Here is a 13,882-nt window from a genome sequence, read left to right on the forward strand (position 1 = left end):
AGGCGATACAATCAACCCGCTCTTCAGCCAAAAGATATGTAAAATACTCAAAGAAGATAAACAATAAATTACAATATTAACATTTACAAAGGATTTCAAGATTTGTAGAGGATTAATATGATGAATTCCTGCTCCTAATTGGTCACAAACTGTCAAAGTGCCATTCAGTGACGCTCTGGAGCACATCCGTTCCATGTTCCCGCAAGACATCAAAAAGCTCTTCCATGCATGTCTCACCACGAACTATTTCACGTGGAATGTCGATATCTACGAACAGCTGGAAGGCGTCGCCATGGGTAGTCCTCTCAGTCCAGTGGTGGCTAACTTCTACATGGAACAATTCGAAGCACAGGCACTGGACTCGGCGACTTGCAAACCTAAGGTGTGGTACAGGTACGTCGATGATACTTTCGTGGTGTGGAGCCATGATGAAGAACAGCTCGGTGAATTCATGAGACACTTGAACGGCCTCCATGCCAACATAACATTTACCGTGGAAGTAGACAAGGACAAGAAACTGCCATTTCTAGATGTGCTGGTCATAAGGGACGGCGAAAACCTGGGACACAGCGTGTATCGAAAACCGACACACACGGACCGATACCTGCACAAACTGTCAAACCACCACCCGAGCCAGAAAAGAGGCATGATTAGTACGCTCGTAACGAGAGCAGGACGAATATGTGAGCCTGAACACCTCAAACGAGAAATGCAGCACCTGGAAACTGTTCTGAGGAACGATGGGTACTCCACAAATTACATTGGAAGTGTAACAGAGCCAAACACTCGGCGAAGTAAGGAACCAGAAAAAGAAATGTCGGGTACGGCCTTTCTGCCATACATTCCCAGAGTGACGGATAGAATCGGCCGTATATTGCGCAAACACGGCGTAAAGACGATTTTCAAACCGACAAAGAAGATCAAAGAGTGTCTTAGATCGGCGAAGGAGAAAAGAGACCCACTTGCAATGTCGGGAATATACCGTATACCATGCACATGCGGAAAAGTTTATGTCGGAATGACTGGACGATCAATTAACACCAGGATCAAAGAGCATAAGCGACATTGCAGGTTGGGGCAGGTGGAGAAATCGGCCGTGGCAGAGCACGCACTGAATGAGACCGACCACGTAATAAAATTCGCCGACACGGAAGTTCTGGCTGTAGAGAAGCACTATCACACGCGCTTGTTCAGAAAGCTGTAGAAATCCAAAAACACGCTAACAGTTTCAACAAGAAAGAGGAAAGCCTTAAGGTAAACGGATCCTGGCTTCCCGTACTGCAGCGAACGACCGTCGCAGGTAGCAAGAGGAGAACCGCACCGGAAATGACCGCGGAGAAGCCCTCGGACGTTGGCGCGCCAGGTACATGTAGTCTGCGGCCACGAGCTCGCCTCCAGTTCACCACCGGCAATGGAGGGTGAAGCTTTGACAATGCCAGCCACTCGTGCTGGCGAAACGTCAGAAAAATCATTAGATGAACGTCGGCCGAAGAACCCGAGACAAAAGCCAATAGGCAGTTTGTCAACAAGTGGCCACGAAAGCCTTAACAATTTTGTATTACGCCTCTACGGGGAGGAGATTTGCAGATTGTACCGACGCCTTGACCACCGACGGAAGAAGAAAGCGTGACTGATGTCCTCTCTCGCCTTTCTGTCACGGTGCCGAGATGAATGTGCTACACCGAAGTTCTTGAGATGGAAGCGCCTATTCACCACCGCCCAAGCACATCGTATCTACGACAGAATGGAACGAGCTTTTCTTCGTGAGCGAATACATACAACACGGAGAGACTTGGCAAGAACGGATCAGGAACTTCTGGACATTTTCTATCAACTAAGTAGTAGAATGGATCGAGACGACTGGGACAAGATCGACAGCATCACTCACAGGAGCATGCAGAACGAACTCGAGCGCTGCACCGAGCGGCAAAAGAAAAAGTTTAAAAGATGCCGGAAGCAGACCGACAAGGCGATTCCCGACATGTCACACACAGTGGTCAACCTCTCTGAACGACAATTGACCGAAGAGGAAGTGTCTGTTCTTCAAAAAGGAGGGAATTTCGCTATCATCTCGAGAACTATACCTATGGAGGACATCATTGCCAACACCGAAGCAGCCATTCGGACCCTTCCTTGTGAAAGGGGAGAGGAAATACGCACTGAAACAGCCAGGATACTACGCCGAGCAAAACCACCAGCTTGCAACCTGAAGAAAGAAGAGGTACAAGCCATTAAGAATCTCAACGCCGACAAGAGTATATTGGTACTGCCTGCCGATAAGGGGAATGCGACCGTCGTAATGAAGACCGAAGATTATGAGCAAAAGATCCGAGACCTATTAGATCCGACGACGTACCGAAAACTAAGCGCAGATCCGACGCAGCGTATCACTCGGAATACGAATCGATTAATCAACGCGTCTTCTCTGCCGGCGGACATACAGAGAAACCTGCGCATCACAGAAGCCCTACCACCTCGGCTGTATGGATCACCCAAGATCCATAAGAACAACGTTCCACTGAGACCGATCGTTAGCGCTCCTGGCTCACCAACGTATAAACTGGCGAAACACTTGGCCTCTCTGCTCCAGCCACACGTGGGGAAGACCGACACATACATTAAGGACTCAGGACATTTCATTGAGAAGCTGAAGAAACTGAAACTTGCGCCACACGACATCCTGGTCAGTATTGATGTTGTTTCGTTATTTACGAAAGTGCCACTCGGTGACGCTCTGGAGCACATCGGTTCCATGTTCCCGCAAGACATCGAAAAACTCTTCCATGCATGTCTCACCACGAACTATTTCACGTGGAATGGCGATTTCTACGAACAGCTGGAAGGCGTCGCCATGGGTAGTCCTCTCAGTCCAGTGGTGGCTAACTTCTACATGGAACAATTCGAAGCACAGGCACTGGACTCGGCGACTTGCAAACCTAAGGTGTGGTACAGGTACGTCGATGATACTTTCGTGGTGTGGAGCCATGGAGAAAAACAGCTCGGTGAATTCCTGAGACACTTGAACAGCCTCCATGCCAACATAACATTTACCATGGAAGTAGAAAAGGACAAGAAACTGCCATTTCTAGATGTGCTGGTCACAAGGGACGGCGAAAACCTGGGACACAGCGTGTATCGAAAACCGACACACACGGACCGATACCTGCACAAACTGTCAAACCACCACCCGAGCCAGAAAAGAGGCATGATTAGTACGTTCGTAACGAGAGCAGGACGAATATGTGAGCCTGAACACCTCAAACGAGAAATGCAACACCTGGAAACTGTTCTGAGGAGCGATGGGTACTCCACAAATTACATTGGAAGTGTAACAGAGCCAAACACTCGGCGAAGTAAGGAACCAGAAAAAGAAATGTCGGGTACGGCCTTTCTGCCATACATTCCCAGAGTGACGGATAGAATCGGCCGTATATTGCGCAAACATGGCGTAAAGACGATTTTCAAACCGACAAGGAAGATCAAAAAGTGTCTTAGATCGGCGAAGGAGAAAAGAGACCCACTTGCAATGTCGGGAATATACCGTATACCATGTACATGCAGAAAAGTTTATGTCGGAATGACTGGACGATCAATTAACACCAGGATCCAAGAGCATAAGCGACATTCCAGGTTGGGGCAGGTGGAGAAAACGGCCGTGGCAGAGCACGCACTGAATGAGACCGACCACGTAATAAAATTCGCCGACACGGAAGTTCTGGCTGTAGAGAAGCACTATCACACGCGCTTGTTCAGAGAAGCTGTAGAAATCCAAAAACACGCTAACAGTTTCAACAAGAAAGAGGAAAGCCTTAAGGTAAACGGATCCTGGCTTCCCGTACTGCAGCGAACGACCGTCGCAGGTAGCAAGAGGAGAACCGCACCGGAAATGACCGCGGAGAAGCCCTCGGACGTTGGCGCGCCAGGTACATGTAGTCTGCGGCCACGAGTTCGCCTCCAGTTCACCACCGGCAATGGAGGGTGAAGCTTTGACAATGCCAGCCACTCGTGCTGGCGAAACGTCAGAAAAATCATTAGATGAACGTCGGCCGAAGAACCCGAGACAAAAGCTAATAGGCAGTTTGTCCTTATGTTAGTTATATTTAAGTAGTTCTAAGTCCTAGGGCACTGATGTCCTCAGATGTTAAGTCCCATAGTGCTCGGAGCCATTTGAACCATTTTTTTGTAGAGTCTTCTACCGCAAGGAAGAAGGAAGAGTACGTTGTTATGGGTGGCCGGTATCATCTTTTTACAACACAAATGCGCACGTGGATTAACACAGTTCTTTATTTATATGAACTGGAAACATTTACTTAACTTGAATAGAGTCCATATTTTGTGGTACAAGCTCATCAGTAATTTGATTCTTCAATTTATCCAGGCGAAATATTATGTCCTATGCATACTCATACCAGGATGTTCACCCGAGATTTATTTCGTCATCAGTAATTGTCCTCCTGCAGACTGATGTAATGTCAATGTTGGTAATCTTGCTGTTACAACTTTAGTTTCTCAATGCTAGTCAATTACAATTCTGTTTCAGGTAAGTTAGTCCCACAGTAGTCAATAACCTGGTCGCTATGTGCTGTCGTAACCTGTGACGAACTAAACGCACTCTGCGAGTAAACTGACAGACGCCAAACTGGATAATTCAGTGAAGCCTTCCGGTCAGCGGCGGATGTCTAAATGCATGCTGTCGAGAGGGCGTTGTTGGCATGCAGCTTATGGCTGTACAGTAAAAGCATTCAATAAGGTCCAGAAAAGATAAAATCTCAGCGCGTCACTTTAAAAATTACTTATTTGTGCCGTTTCTCGTTTCGAGCGCCAAAACTGAATACAAGAGATTCGTTCATCACAAGTAATGTATTTTAAGGTGGCAATATTGAACCTAAGACTGCACCAAAATTTACGCTTTGGCTTCAAAGCCGTGTTTCTTTCTTCATTCTGTCTTATAATATCAGTAAAGGTGCACTAAAATGGTTTTGTCGGCTTAGATTAACTAGTAAAACAGTGATGATGATGAACGCATACTCCGAGGAGCGTAGGGGACGATGTGAGAGAGCCGTACCGCTGTACTAGGCAAGGTCCTAGTGGAGGTGGTTTGGCGTTGACTTCCTCCGACCGCAATGAGGATGAACGGTTATGATGAAGACGACACAACAACACCCAGTCATCTCGAGGCAGAAAAAATCGCTGGCCCCGCCGAGAATCGTGACCCCGTGCTCGAGAAGCGAGAACGCTACCGCGAAACCACGAGCTGCGCGCAGAAAAACTGTAAAATACAGTATATAGCTTAGGAAGTATGAATACTGCTAGGAAACAGCTTCGCTGCTAGAAAACAGCAATGATAAAAAATAGTTTAAGTAGACGATTCATTAATAATTCAGCTCCTGCAGTCGTAAAATTTCCCATAAAATCCACTGCGCATAAAATTAAAATTATACTTAATAAATATTTACAACTAATCGGGAACATGTTCTGCCAATTTTTGTTCAGATGTGATGCGCCAATGCAAGCAACGTTTTGCTCAAAAGTCGGAATACTGGAAGTGACGGCAACGAGAGCTATGAAACTCATCTAGAAAGCCATCATCTTCCTTATACAAGCCATTCTCGGAGTAACGATGTGGGCTATGGGCTTTATGATGTTGTACAGTACCGGAAACTAGCAGTGTTAATAAGACAGTAATCCCCCTCCCCCACGTAGTGGTCACCACTGTTTCGGAGAGCCTGGGCGGGCAAGGCCGTTCTTTTGAATCAGACCCGGCCAGTGTGCCGGGGGAAACGCAGCATCCGCTGGAAGACGCTGACGTCACGAGCAGAGGTGACGCGGCCCCTGGGCCAGAGCTGCTCGGTGAGAGCAGCGGTGCCGCCGAGGTACCGGCCGGGGATGAACCGACGGGAAGTACGCGCTACCGCCGTCCCGTATAAACGGCAGCAGGCGCAGGACACCGTCAGTACAGCCAAGGCAGCGGACCCGGCGCAAACAGCAGCACCAGGAGCTCCAGTAAGTGCAGACAACATTAGACTTTGCGAACACGCAGCTCCTTACTATCTACATTACCGAACGACTAATCCGAGGCGTGGTCCCAGCTGCAGGCTAAAAATGTAACGGTTTCAGAGAGATCAAAAATTTTATTTTCAACATTTTATACAATTATTAATCGAATTTGAAAATTTGAAATTATTTCATACCTTTAAGGCAGTAGTACAATTAGAAACTGTGTACATATCGTGAGGCAGCATAACTAACGGCGTGCAAATTATCCAGAATATATTCACCCAGTGTTCGGTAACCAGCGCACTTAGCCGTGGACTGTTCGAGCAACAAATACACCGGGAGAAACTGAAGAATCACCCTAGTAGCCCATTTTTTTTAAATTCTCTACGCGCAATCACTGTGGTAACTGGACTGCTGGCGCCACTTTGGAACTCACGAGTGATTGCAACTGCTGACTTTATGCGATTTCTACAACTGCTCTCTGCAATGTTCGATGCTCCCTGCATCATTTGCCTGTTCCTCTGCGTTTCCTCTTCACAATCACATCACCAACAGCCAACTTGGGCAGCTTTACAGGGGCGACGTCCGATGATTAGTCAACGTTCGAAGTCAGTCAGATCTCCTTACTGACCTCTTTTGCTGTTCCTGCTTCTCTAGGCACAACACAATACGCTATTCTCCACCTAATTTAACACTGGCGGGTGCGTCTCTCGTGACATCTAGTAGTCAATTCCACGTTACGTAGGGTGTCAGGATATAGCGTATAGTGTATTGTTCTTTGTGATACACCTTTCTTTGAAAGGTGGAATTTATATATGACGCAAAGCGCGAATGGATTGTTAAACTTACGTACACGTTAAGCTGTAAGCGAAACTGATCATCCTTGGACATTTTTTGGTCAGTGTTCGTTCACCTGCTAATGTCGTGCTAAACGTAAGCGTTTCTGTTCCAGACTGATCCAGTATGAAGGCAGCAGTGCTCCTCGTCGTACTGAGTGCCATAGCGCTCAGCTGCGCGTTCCCTTCACCCAAAGACAAGGTGAGTGCCTTACTCTTCGTACGCTCCTTTTCCTGGTAGCAGCCCCCCAGTAACCGACTATAGTGTTTAGCACGACAATGAAGTTATCAATAAACACAAATGCAAGACGGAGTTTTTTCGCATTTTTACTTTAAATCCTCATTTGCATTTAAATTTCAGTATGCCGTTGTGCACGTTTTTGGTTGAGGATCTCTAGTGCACATCAATCGCACTCTCCGCTTTCCCTCTTTCCTACTATATTTGCTTGTACTATAAGGGCAGTGCGTGTGTCGGTGTTCCTACATACAATTTATCAAATTTCACCCTTGTGGTCATTATGCAAGGTGTATGTCGCAGAACGTGGTACATTTTGAATCTGAAGCTACTAAAAGTATGGCACTCCGTGATGCGCAATGCATGGCGTCTCTTACTGGAATTTAACGAGTTTTTATATTAAGGTCTCTCGTCGACTACACAAAACTGAGCAGCTTCACTCTGATAGTAGCCCCAAGTCGACGAACGCGACTTGTAAGTGACCTGGTTCGTCCGATAAATATCATCATGAAAGGTACCTTCTCGCAGCTTTATTTTTTAGTCATTTCAAGGTAAATCGCGAGGGGGAAATACTCGAGGGTACTTGACGTTTATGACTCATTCGAATGTCTGATCGTCGACCTTGTAGTTGACTGAGACAGACATCTTTTCGTCTATTTACGCGCATTATTATTCCAATTTATTTATGCTGCAAGTAAATTTTCCTTACATCAAGCGCTAGTCATTCCTGTATTACGTACCAGTTTCGCCGCTCTGTCACCGTACAGCCTCTGAGAGCTGCAGACGCCGTCTCGTATGTCTCTGCTGTGCAATGCAGACGACAACTTTCAAACACACAAGATGCTACTTTCGATTCTGACAATGCTGCACCGCAGTACTGGGTTCCATTGGGTACGATGTGTTGTGTTGGCAGAAGAGCCAACAACGTATTACTAGAAGAGGCCGAAATGCATGCGTCTTAGCTCACGCAGGCTGGCGTGAGGAGGGAAGAACTATACTGACGTGAGGTCTGGAATATGACAAGGAATTAGAATTCAGAAAGCAGACGTAATTAGTTTGATACTTAACTTTAATCCATTAATGATGAACGTCGCTCTTGACGGTACATGATTCACAATATTATCTGTTTAGAAGACATGTAACTGAATATGGCGCCTTGCTAGGTCGTAGCAAATAACGTAGCTGAAGGCTATGCTAAACTGTCGTCTCGGCATATGAGAGCGTATGTAGGCAGTGAACCATCGCTAGCAAAGTCGGCTGTACAACTGGGGCGAGTGCTAGGGAGTCTCTCTAGACTAGACCTGCCGTGTGGCGGCGCTCGGTCTGCAATCACTGATAGTGGCGACACGCGGGTCCGACGTATACTAACGGACAGCGGCCGATTTAACGGCTACCACCTAGCAAGTGTGGTGTCTGGCGGTGACACCACACGATGTCTTTACGAAATACATCCATCTGTCTCCAGTGTTGCGGAAGCTCGTATTTCGTAGTGTGGGCGACAGTTCTACACTGAATCGAATGATTTTTGAACGGAAGGAAATACGGCAACAACTTGTAGTCGGCTGTCTGAACCAAGTGAATAAACAGAGGAAGCTGAGTTTCATCCATTCGATGCTTGCGAAATTATGGTCTAGCTGTAAATACGTTTCATATGCCTACAATAAACTGGCGTCCGTTGACATATAGTTACTTCACTGGACCTTCCCCATAGCTGTCAACGAGGCTATTGCTAATTTGCTTTAGTTGTAGACGTGGTTCGTGTATTTTTCTCCAATATGTCGGTTCGCGAGTGCTCCACAGCGGTCTTTTAATTTTGTGGTTATTTCGTATCTTAATTTACCATGTGATTTGATTTTGTATAGGCTATAATGTATGAAATACTTGTCTAGAATCTAATGGAGATTGTGATCCGTTCGGCGAGCTGGCAGCTTAGGTTGTGTTTTTGCTACGGATGTTGTCGTCGAAGTGGCGCGATATTCCAGAAGTTGACTTGTTTGCGATCCTATTGACTGATCTGTCTTCCGCTGGTCGCCTTAAAGGCACATGGAAACACACACAACTATTAGTTTACAAGTTCTTTAAGCACACCCAAAATAAAAATGGAGATGTTGATACAGATAAAAAAAATTAAAAATGGTCATTTCATTAATTTGATTTATTTTGTGTTCATTGATATGCCTTACTGTTGTCAATGATACATTCGAATACGGTATATAAGAAATATGTCAACCCTTCGGATCAGATGCTGCAGCTCATTTTTGGAAATCGGAGAAGCTGATGTACCTGCTTACCGGCACGTCATTTCGTTGCAGGAGGACCGTGGCGGAGTGGACGTGGACGTGCACAGGGAGAAGGGCGTGGGCACGGTGGTGGGGGTGCAGGGCCAGGGCAACGTGTGGAAGAGCGGCGACGGCAGGACCCGCGTGGACGCCGACGGCTCCTGGCAGAGGGTGTACCGCGGGCCGGCGGCCGGCAAGCCGAAGTACTCGGCGGGCGTCCGCCTCTCCCACAGGTGGTAGCCGAGCACGGCCGCTGCGTCGCGTGTGGGTGATCGCCGCTCACCAGCGTCCCACCTCTCTTCGGAAACTAAATGCCGAAAACTGCCAGTTGTTGAACCAACATTATGTTCGTAATGCCAAAGTACTGCCTATTATTACGTTAACCAAAGTATTAAGCTTAATTTATTCATTTTTAGTTTAATAAAAATCTAACAAAAATCAACTTTGTACTTCTTTACTGATTTACATCGACTGCCATGCCTGTTTCACTAATACGTTCTGTGTGTCATCGCATTTTAATTTTTCGTTTATTGTATTTTCTGAGTCGTAGATAGGCATTTGCCTGAATGTATATGGAAAACCACCAAAAAATTACAGACAGGCAAGATGGTGTACCAGATCTACAGACGGCAGAGCGTCACACATCCATCACTCCAGGTAAAGCAATGCGTGCTACACTCTACGAGCAGGTGAAATGTGTTCCTGGCCTAAAAAATAGCAAAACTATTTTTAAGCAGGTTAGTTAGATCTTCCGTCATACGAAACACAACATGACATACTCATGCGCTGCATTTAGGGAGCAAAAAACGCTACATTTAATTTATATAATGCATAATAACATAAAAGAGATGCCTAAACCTACCTTGCTAAAATATTAGTAGCAAAACTCTATCATTTGTGTGTTTATGAAAAGATCAATTTCCTACGTTAACAAGAGAGACACGTCACCATCTATTCAACCAATCGGAGATCAACAGAAGTACTGAATACAGGAGGAGTGACCCATCCGTAAAACTCTGGAGGCATAGACGGCAATTATTGTTCATTATCTTGTTGTTAGCCGCAGTAGGATAAAATTTCCCCTGATATATACAATGGATTACTTGATGCGGCAGTTAGACAGGGATATTGAATTTCAACGGAAATTGTCTGCAACCATATTCTCCGCTATTCTTGCTTCGTCGTTCGAGAAGATCAAAACAAGGCTCTTCAATGCACCTCAAATTTGCATCGCTGTAAGTGACGAACAATTCATAAGGAATATGAGCAGCAAGGAAAAGGCAGCTAGGTTCTCTTTTAAGGAAATTATGAAAAAGTTTGTAGATAACAAAAACAATTATGCAGATGTGATTGGAGGAATGTTGTGGGCATGCAAGTTTTGGTAAAACGTGTACATGAAGATGAATGTGAATGTGAAGAGTCTAGGGACTGTTACAAACGGACATGGAGAGAGTGGAACAGTTTAACAAAGTACTATGATGCAAGAATATATTGGCTAAGTACGGTTGAGATGTAAAAAGATACCTGCCATACTGTTGTACCGCAACTTATCGATACTGTCGAAGCCGACGCCTCAACGTTTGTTGTGGGCGCCGCTAGCGGCACTTCGGACACCACCACCAATGAAGAACCTCCAGGCCGCCGACCAATGAAGATCACCATGACGCTGTTGTAAGAGACGGCCATGTGGGCACCATTCTTATAGTTCAAGCTTACTTTCAGGTGCTAGTTGGTCCCGAACGTTACACCGAGTTTGCTCTACCGGCAAACATTCAGTATAGATAGAAGTACGCCCGTGCCGGGCCGCTGCTTATAGGTAGCCATGCCCCCCAAAAGTTGTCAACACTGTAGCAGATCTTTAGCACAAGTTGAATAAATTATATTTATTTAAAGCACACTTCTGTCAATCTTTTGCTTGGCTGTCCAGATTCCTACGCCGACAGATCCCTTTGGACACTTTCCACCAATTTATCATTAGCAAAGAACACGTTACATTCAACTCCCTGGGACGTAGAGGCTACCTACTCGCGTCATAACATCTACTAAGAACACAAACGTATAACATACAAGCTTAAAGACAATATTTATGAACACTGAAAGTAAATTATATTTTTGTACACATTTAATTACTTTCAGCTGATTTATTATCAATATCTCGCTGTACTGAATAAATGTTCGGTATCTCAAATAACTGCTTGAAACATCCTGCCATATGAAAATGATGTTTCATCGTGAGACACGAACCTGTGACCTTGGCCTTTTGCACACAAGTGTTCTACCAACTGATCAACGCAAGTACGACTCACGAGCTCTCCTCACAGCTTTACTGCCGTCACTACCTCATCTCCTACCTTCCAAACTTCACAAAAGTTCTCTTGCGAAACTTACGGGACTAGCATTACAAAAAGGATATTGCGAAGACATGTCTTAACCACAGCCGGGGAGATATTTCCAGAAGTTATTTTTCTCTCGGCATCGGAGTGTGCCCTGTTGCGAAATTTCCTGGCAGATTAAAACTGGGTGTACCAGAGCGAGACTCGAAACCTGGGCCTTTGCCTTTTTGGTCAAGCAAAAATTTTCAAAAAAGGAAAACCTGTCTCGCAAATTTCCGTTAATTTGATCGCTCTAGTTCAAATAAGCCAAACCCTCGCATTTAAAATATCATTCATCAGAAGTTTTTGACTTGTGAGAAGTATAGATAGTTTGTGACTGGCTGCTGTGTATGTGTGTCTCAGTGCACGTGCATGTTGCACATACTCTTTGTATAATTCAATGTGTCCCCTGTGCTCTCTCTAGCACGCTGGCCCCGATTGCACTTAGAAAGCAGGAACTGTATTCACAGTTACGAATAAGAACCTCCTTCGGTTATGTATTTGAATGACGACAGCGAAAATCTGTGGCGAACCGGGACCCGAACCCGGATTTCCCGCTCGACGCGAGCCTGCGTCTTAACAACTACGGTCATCCGACCATGCATCGCGGCCAGAGCCAAACTCCCATATATCGTCGTCCATGTGTCACAACCTGCACTCTACATCTACATCTACGTGATTACTCTGCTATTCACACAAAGTGCCTGGCACAGGGTCCAATGAACCACATTCAAGCTGTCTCTCTACCGTTCCACTCACGAACGGCACGTGAGAAAAACGAGCAGTTAAATTTTTCTGTGCGAGCCCTGATTTCTCTTATTTTATCGCGATGATCATTTCTCCCTATGTAGGTGGGTGCCAACAGAATGTTTTTGCAATCGGAGGACAAAACTGGTGATTGAAATGTCATGAGAAGATCCCGTCGCAATGAAAGACGCCTTTGTTTTAATGGTTGCCACTCCAATTCACGTATCATCTCTGTGACACTATCTCCCCTATTTCGCGATAATACAAAACGAGCTGCCCTTCTTTGCACTTTTTCGTTGTCATCCGTCAGTCCCACCAGATGCGGGTCCCACACCGCACAGCAATACTCTAAAATAGAGCGGACAAGCGTGGTGTAAGCAGTCTCTTTAGTAGACCTGTTGCACCTTCTAAGTGTTTTGCCTATGACTCGTAGTCTTTGGTTTGCTCTACCCACAATATTATCTATGTGATCGTTCCAATTTAGGTTATTTGTAATTGTAATCCCTAAGTATTCAGTTGAATTTAGAGCCTTCAGATTTGTAGATTTATCGCGTAATCCAAATTTAGCTCATTTCTTTTAGAACTCATGCGAATAACTTTACACTTTCCTTGTTCAGGGTCAGTTACCACTTTTCGCACCATACTGATATCTTATCTAAATCATTTTGCAAGTCGTTTTGATCATCTGATGACTTTACAAAACGGTAAATGACAGCATCATCTGAAAACAATCTAAGACGGCTACTCAGATTCTCTCCTTTGTTGTTAATATAGATCAGGAACAATAGAGGGCCTATAACACTTCCTTGGGGAACGCCGGATATTACTTCTGTTTTATTCGATGACTTTCCGTCTATTACTACGAACTGTGACCGTTCTGACAGGGAATCACGAATCCAGTCACACAACTGAGGCGATACTCCGTAGGCACGCAGTTTCGTTAGAAGACGCTTGTGAGGAACGGTGTCGAAAGCCTTCTGGAAATTTAAAAATATCGAATCCATTTGAAATACCCTGTCGATAGCACTTATTACTTCATGAATATAAAGAGCTAGTTGTGTTTCACAGGAATAATATTTTCTGAAACCGTGCCGACTATGTGTCAATAAATCGTTTTCTTCGAGGCACTTCATAAAGTTCGAATACAGTATATGTTAGTGATATAGGCCCGTAATTCAGCAGATTACTCCTACTTCTCTTTTTGTGTATTGGTGTGACTTGAGCAATTTTCCAGTCTTTAGGTACTCATCTTTCTGAAAGGGAGTGGTTCCATATAATTGCTAAATATGGAGCTATTTTATCAGCATACTCTGAGAGAAACCTGACTGATGTGCAATCTGGACCGGAGGCCTTGCCTTTATTAAGTGACTTAAGCTGCTTCGTTACTCCCAGGGTATCTACTTCTATGTTTCTCAA

The 13,882-nt window shown here is 45.2% G+C and overlaps 1 protein-coding gene across 2 annotated transcripts in view; it reads left to right on the forward strand.

Moving 5' to 3' along the window:
• The window catches only part of LOC126162170 (uncharacterized), a 32,718-nt gene extending 22,929 nt beyond the window's left edge, over positions 1–9,789 (forward strand). The window contains exons 1-3 of one of the 2 annotated variants that reach the window (XM_049918483.1): positions 5,984–6,003; positions 6,950–7,035; positions 9,381–9,789. In XM_049918483.1, coding sequence (XP_049774440.1) covers positions 6,961–7,035; positions 9,381–9,587 — 282 coding nt within the window. In that variant the 5' untranslated portion in view covers positions 5,984–6,003; positions 6,950–6,960 and the 3' untranslated portion in view covers positions 9,588–9,789. Of the gene's footprint in view, positions 1–5,983; positions 6,004–6,949; positions 7,036–9,380 lie in introns of those variants that run through there. The other variant, XM_049918482.1, reaches the window with a different exon arrangement.
• The last annotated feature ends 4,093 nt before the right edge of the window (positions 9,790–13,882 follow it).

Source organism: Schistocerca cancellata, chromosome 2, assembly GCF_023864275.1.
Source record: "Schistocerca cancellata isolate TAMUIC-IGC-003103 chromosome 2, iqSchCanc2.1, whole genome shotgun sequence".
NCBI classification, from domain to species: Eukaryota; Metazoa; Arthropoda; class Insecta; order Orthoptera; family Acrididae; genus Schistocerca; species Schistocerca cancellata.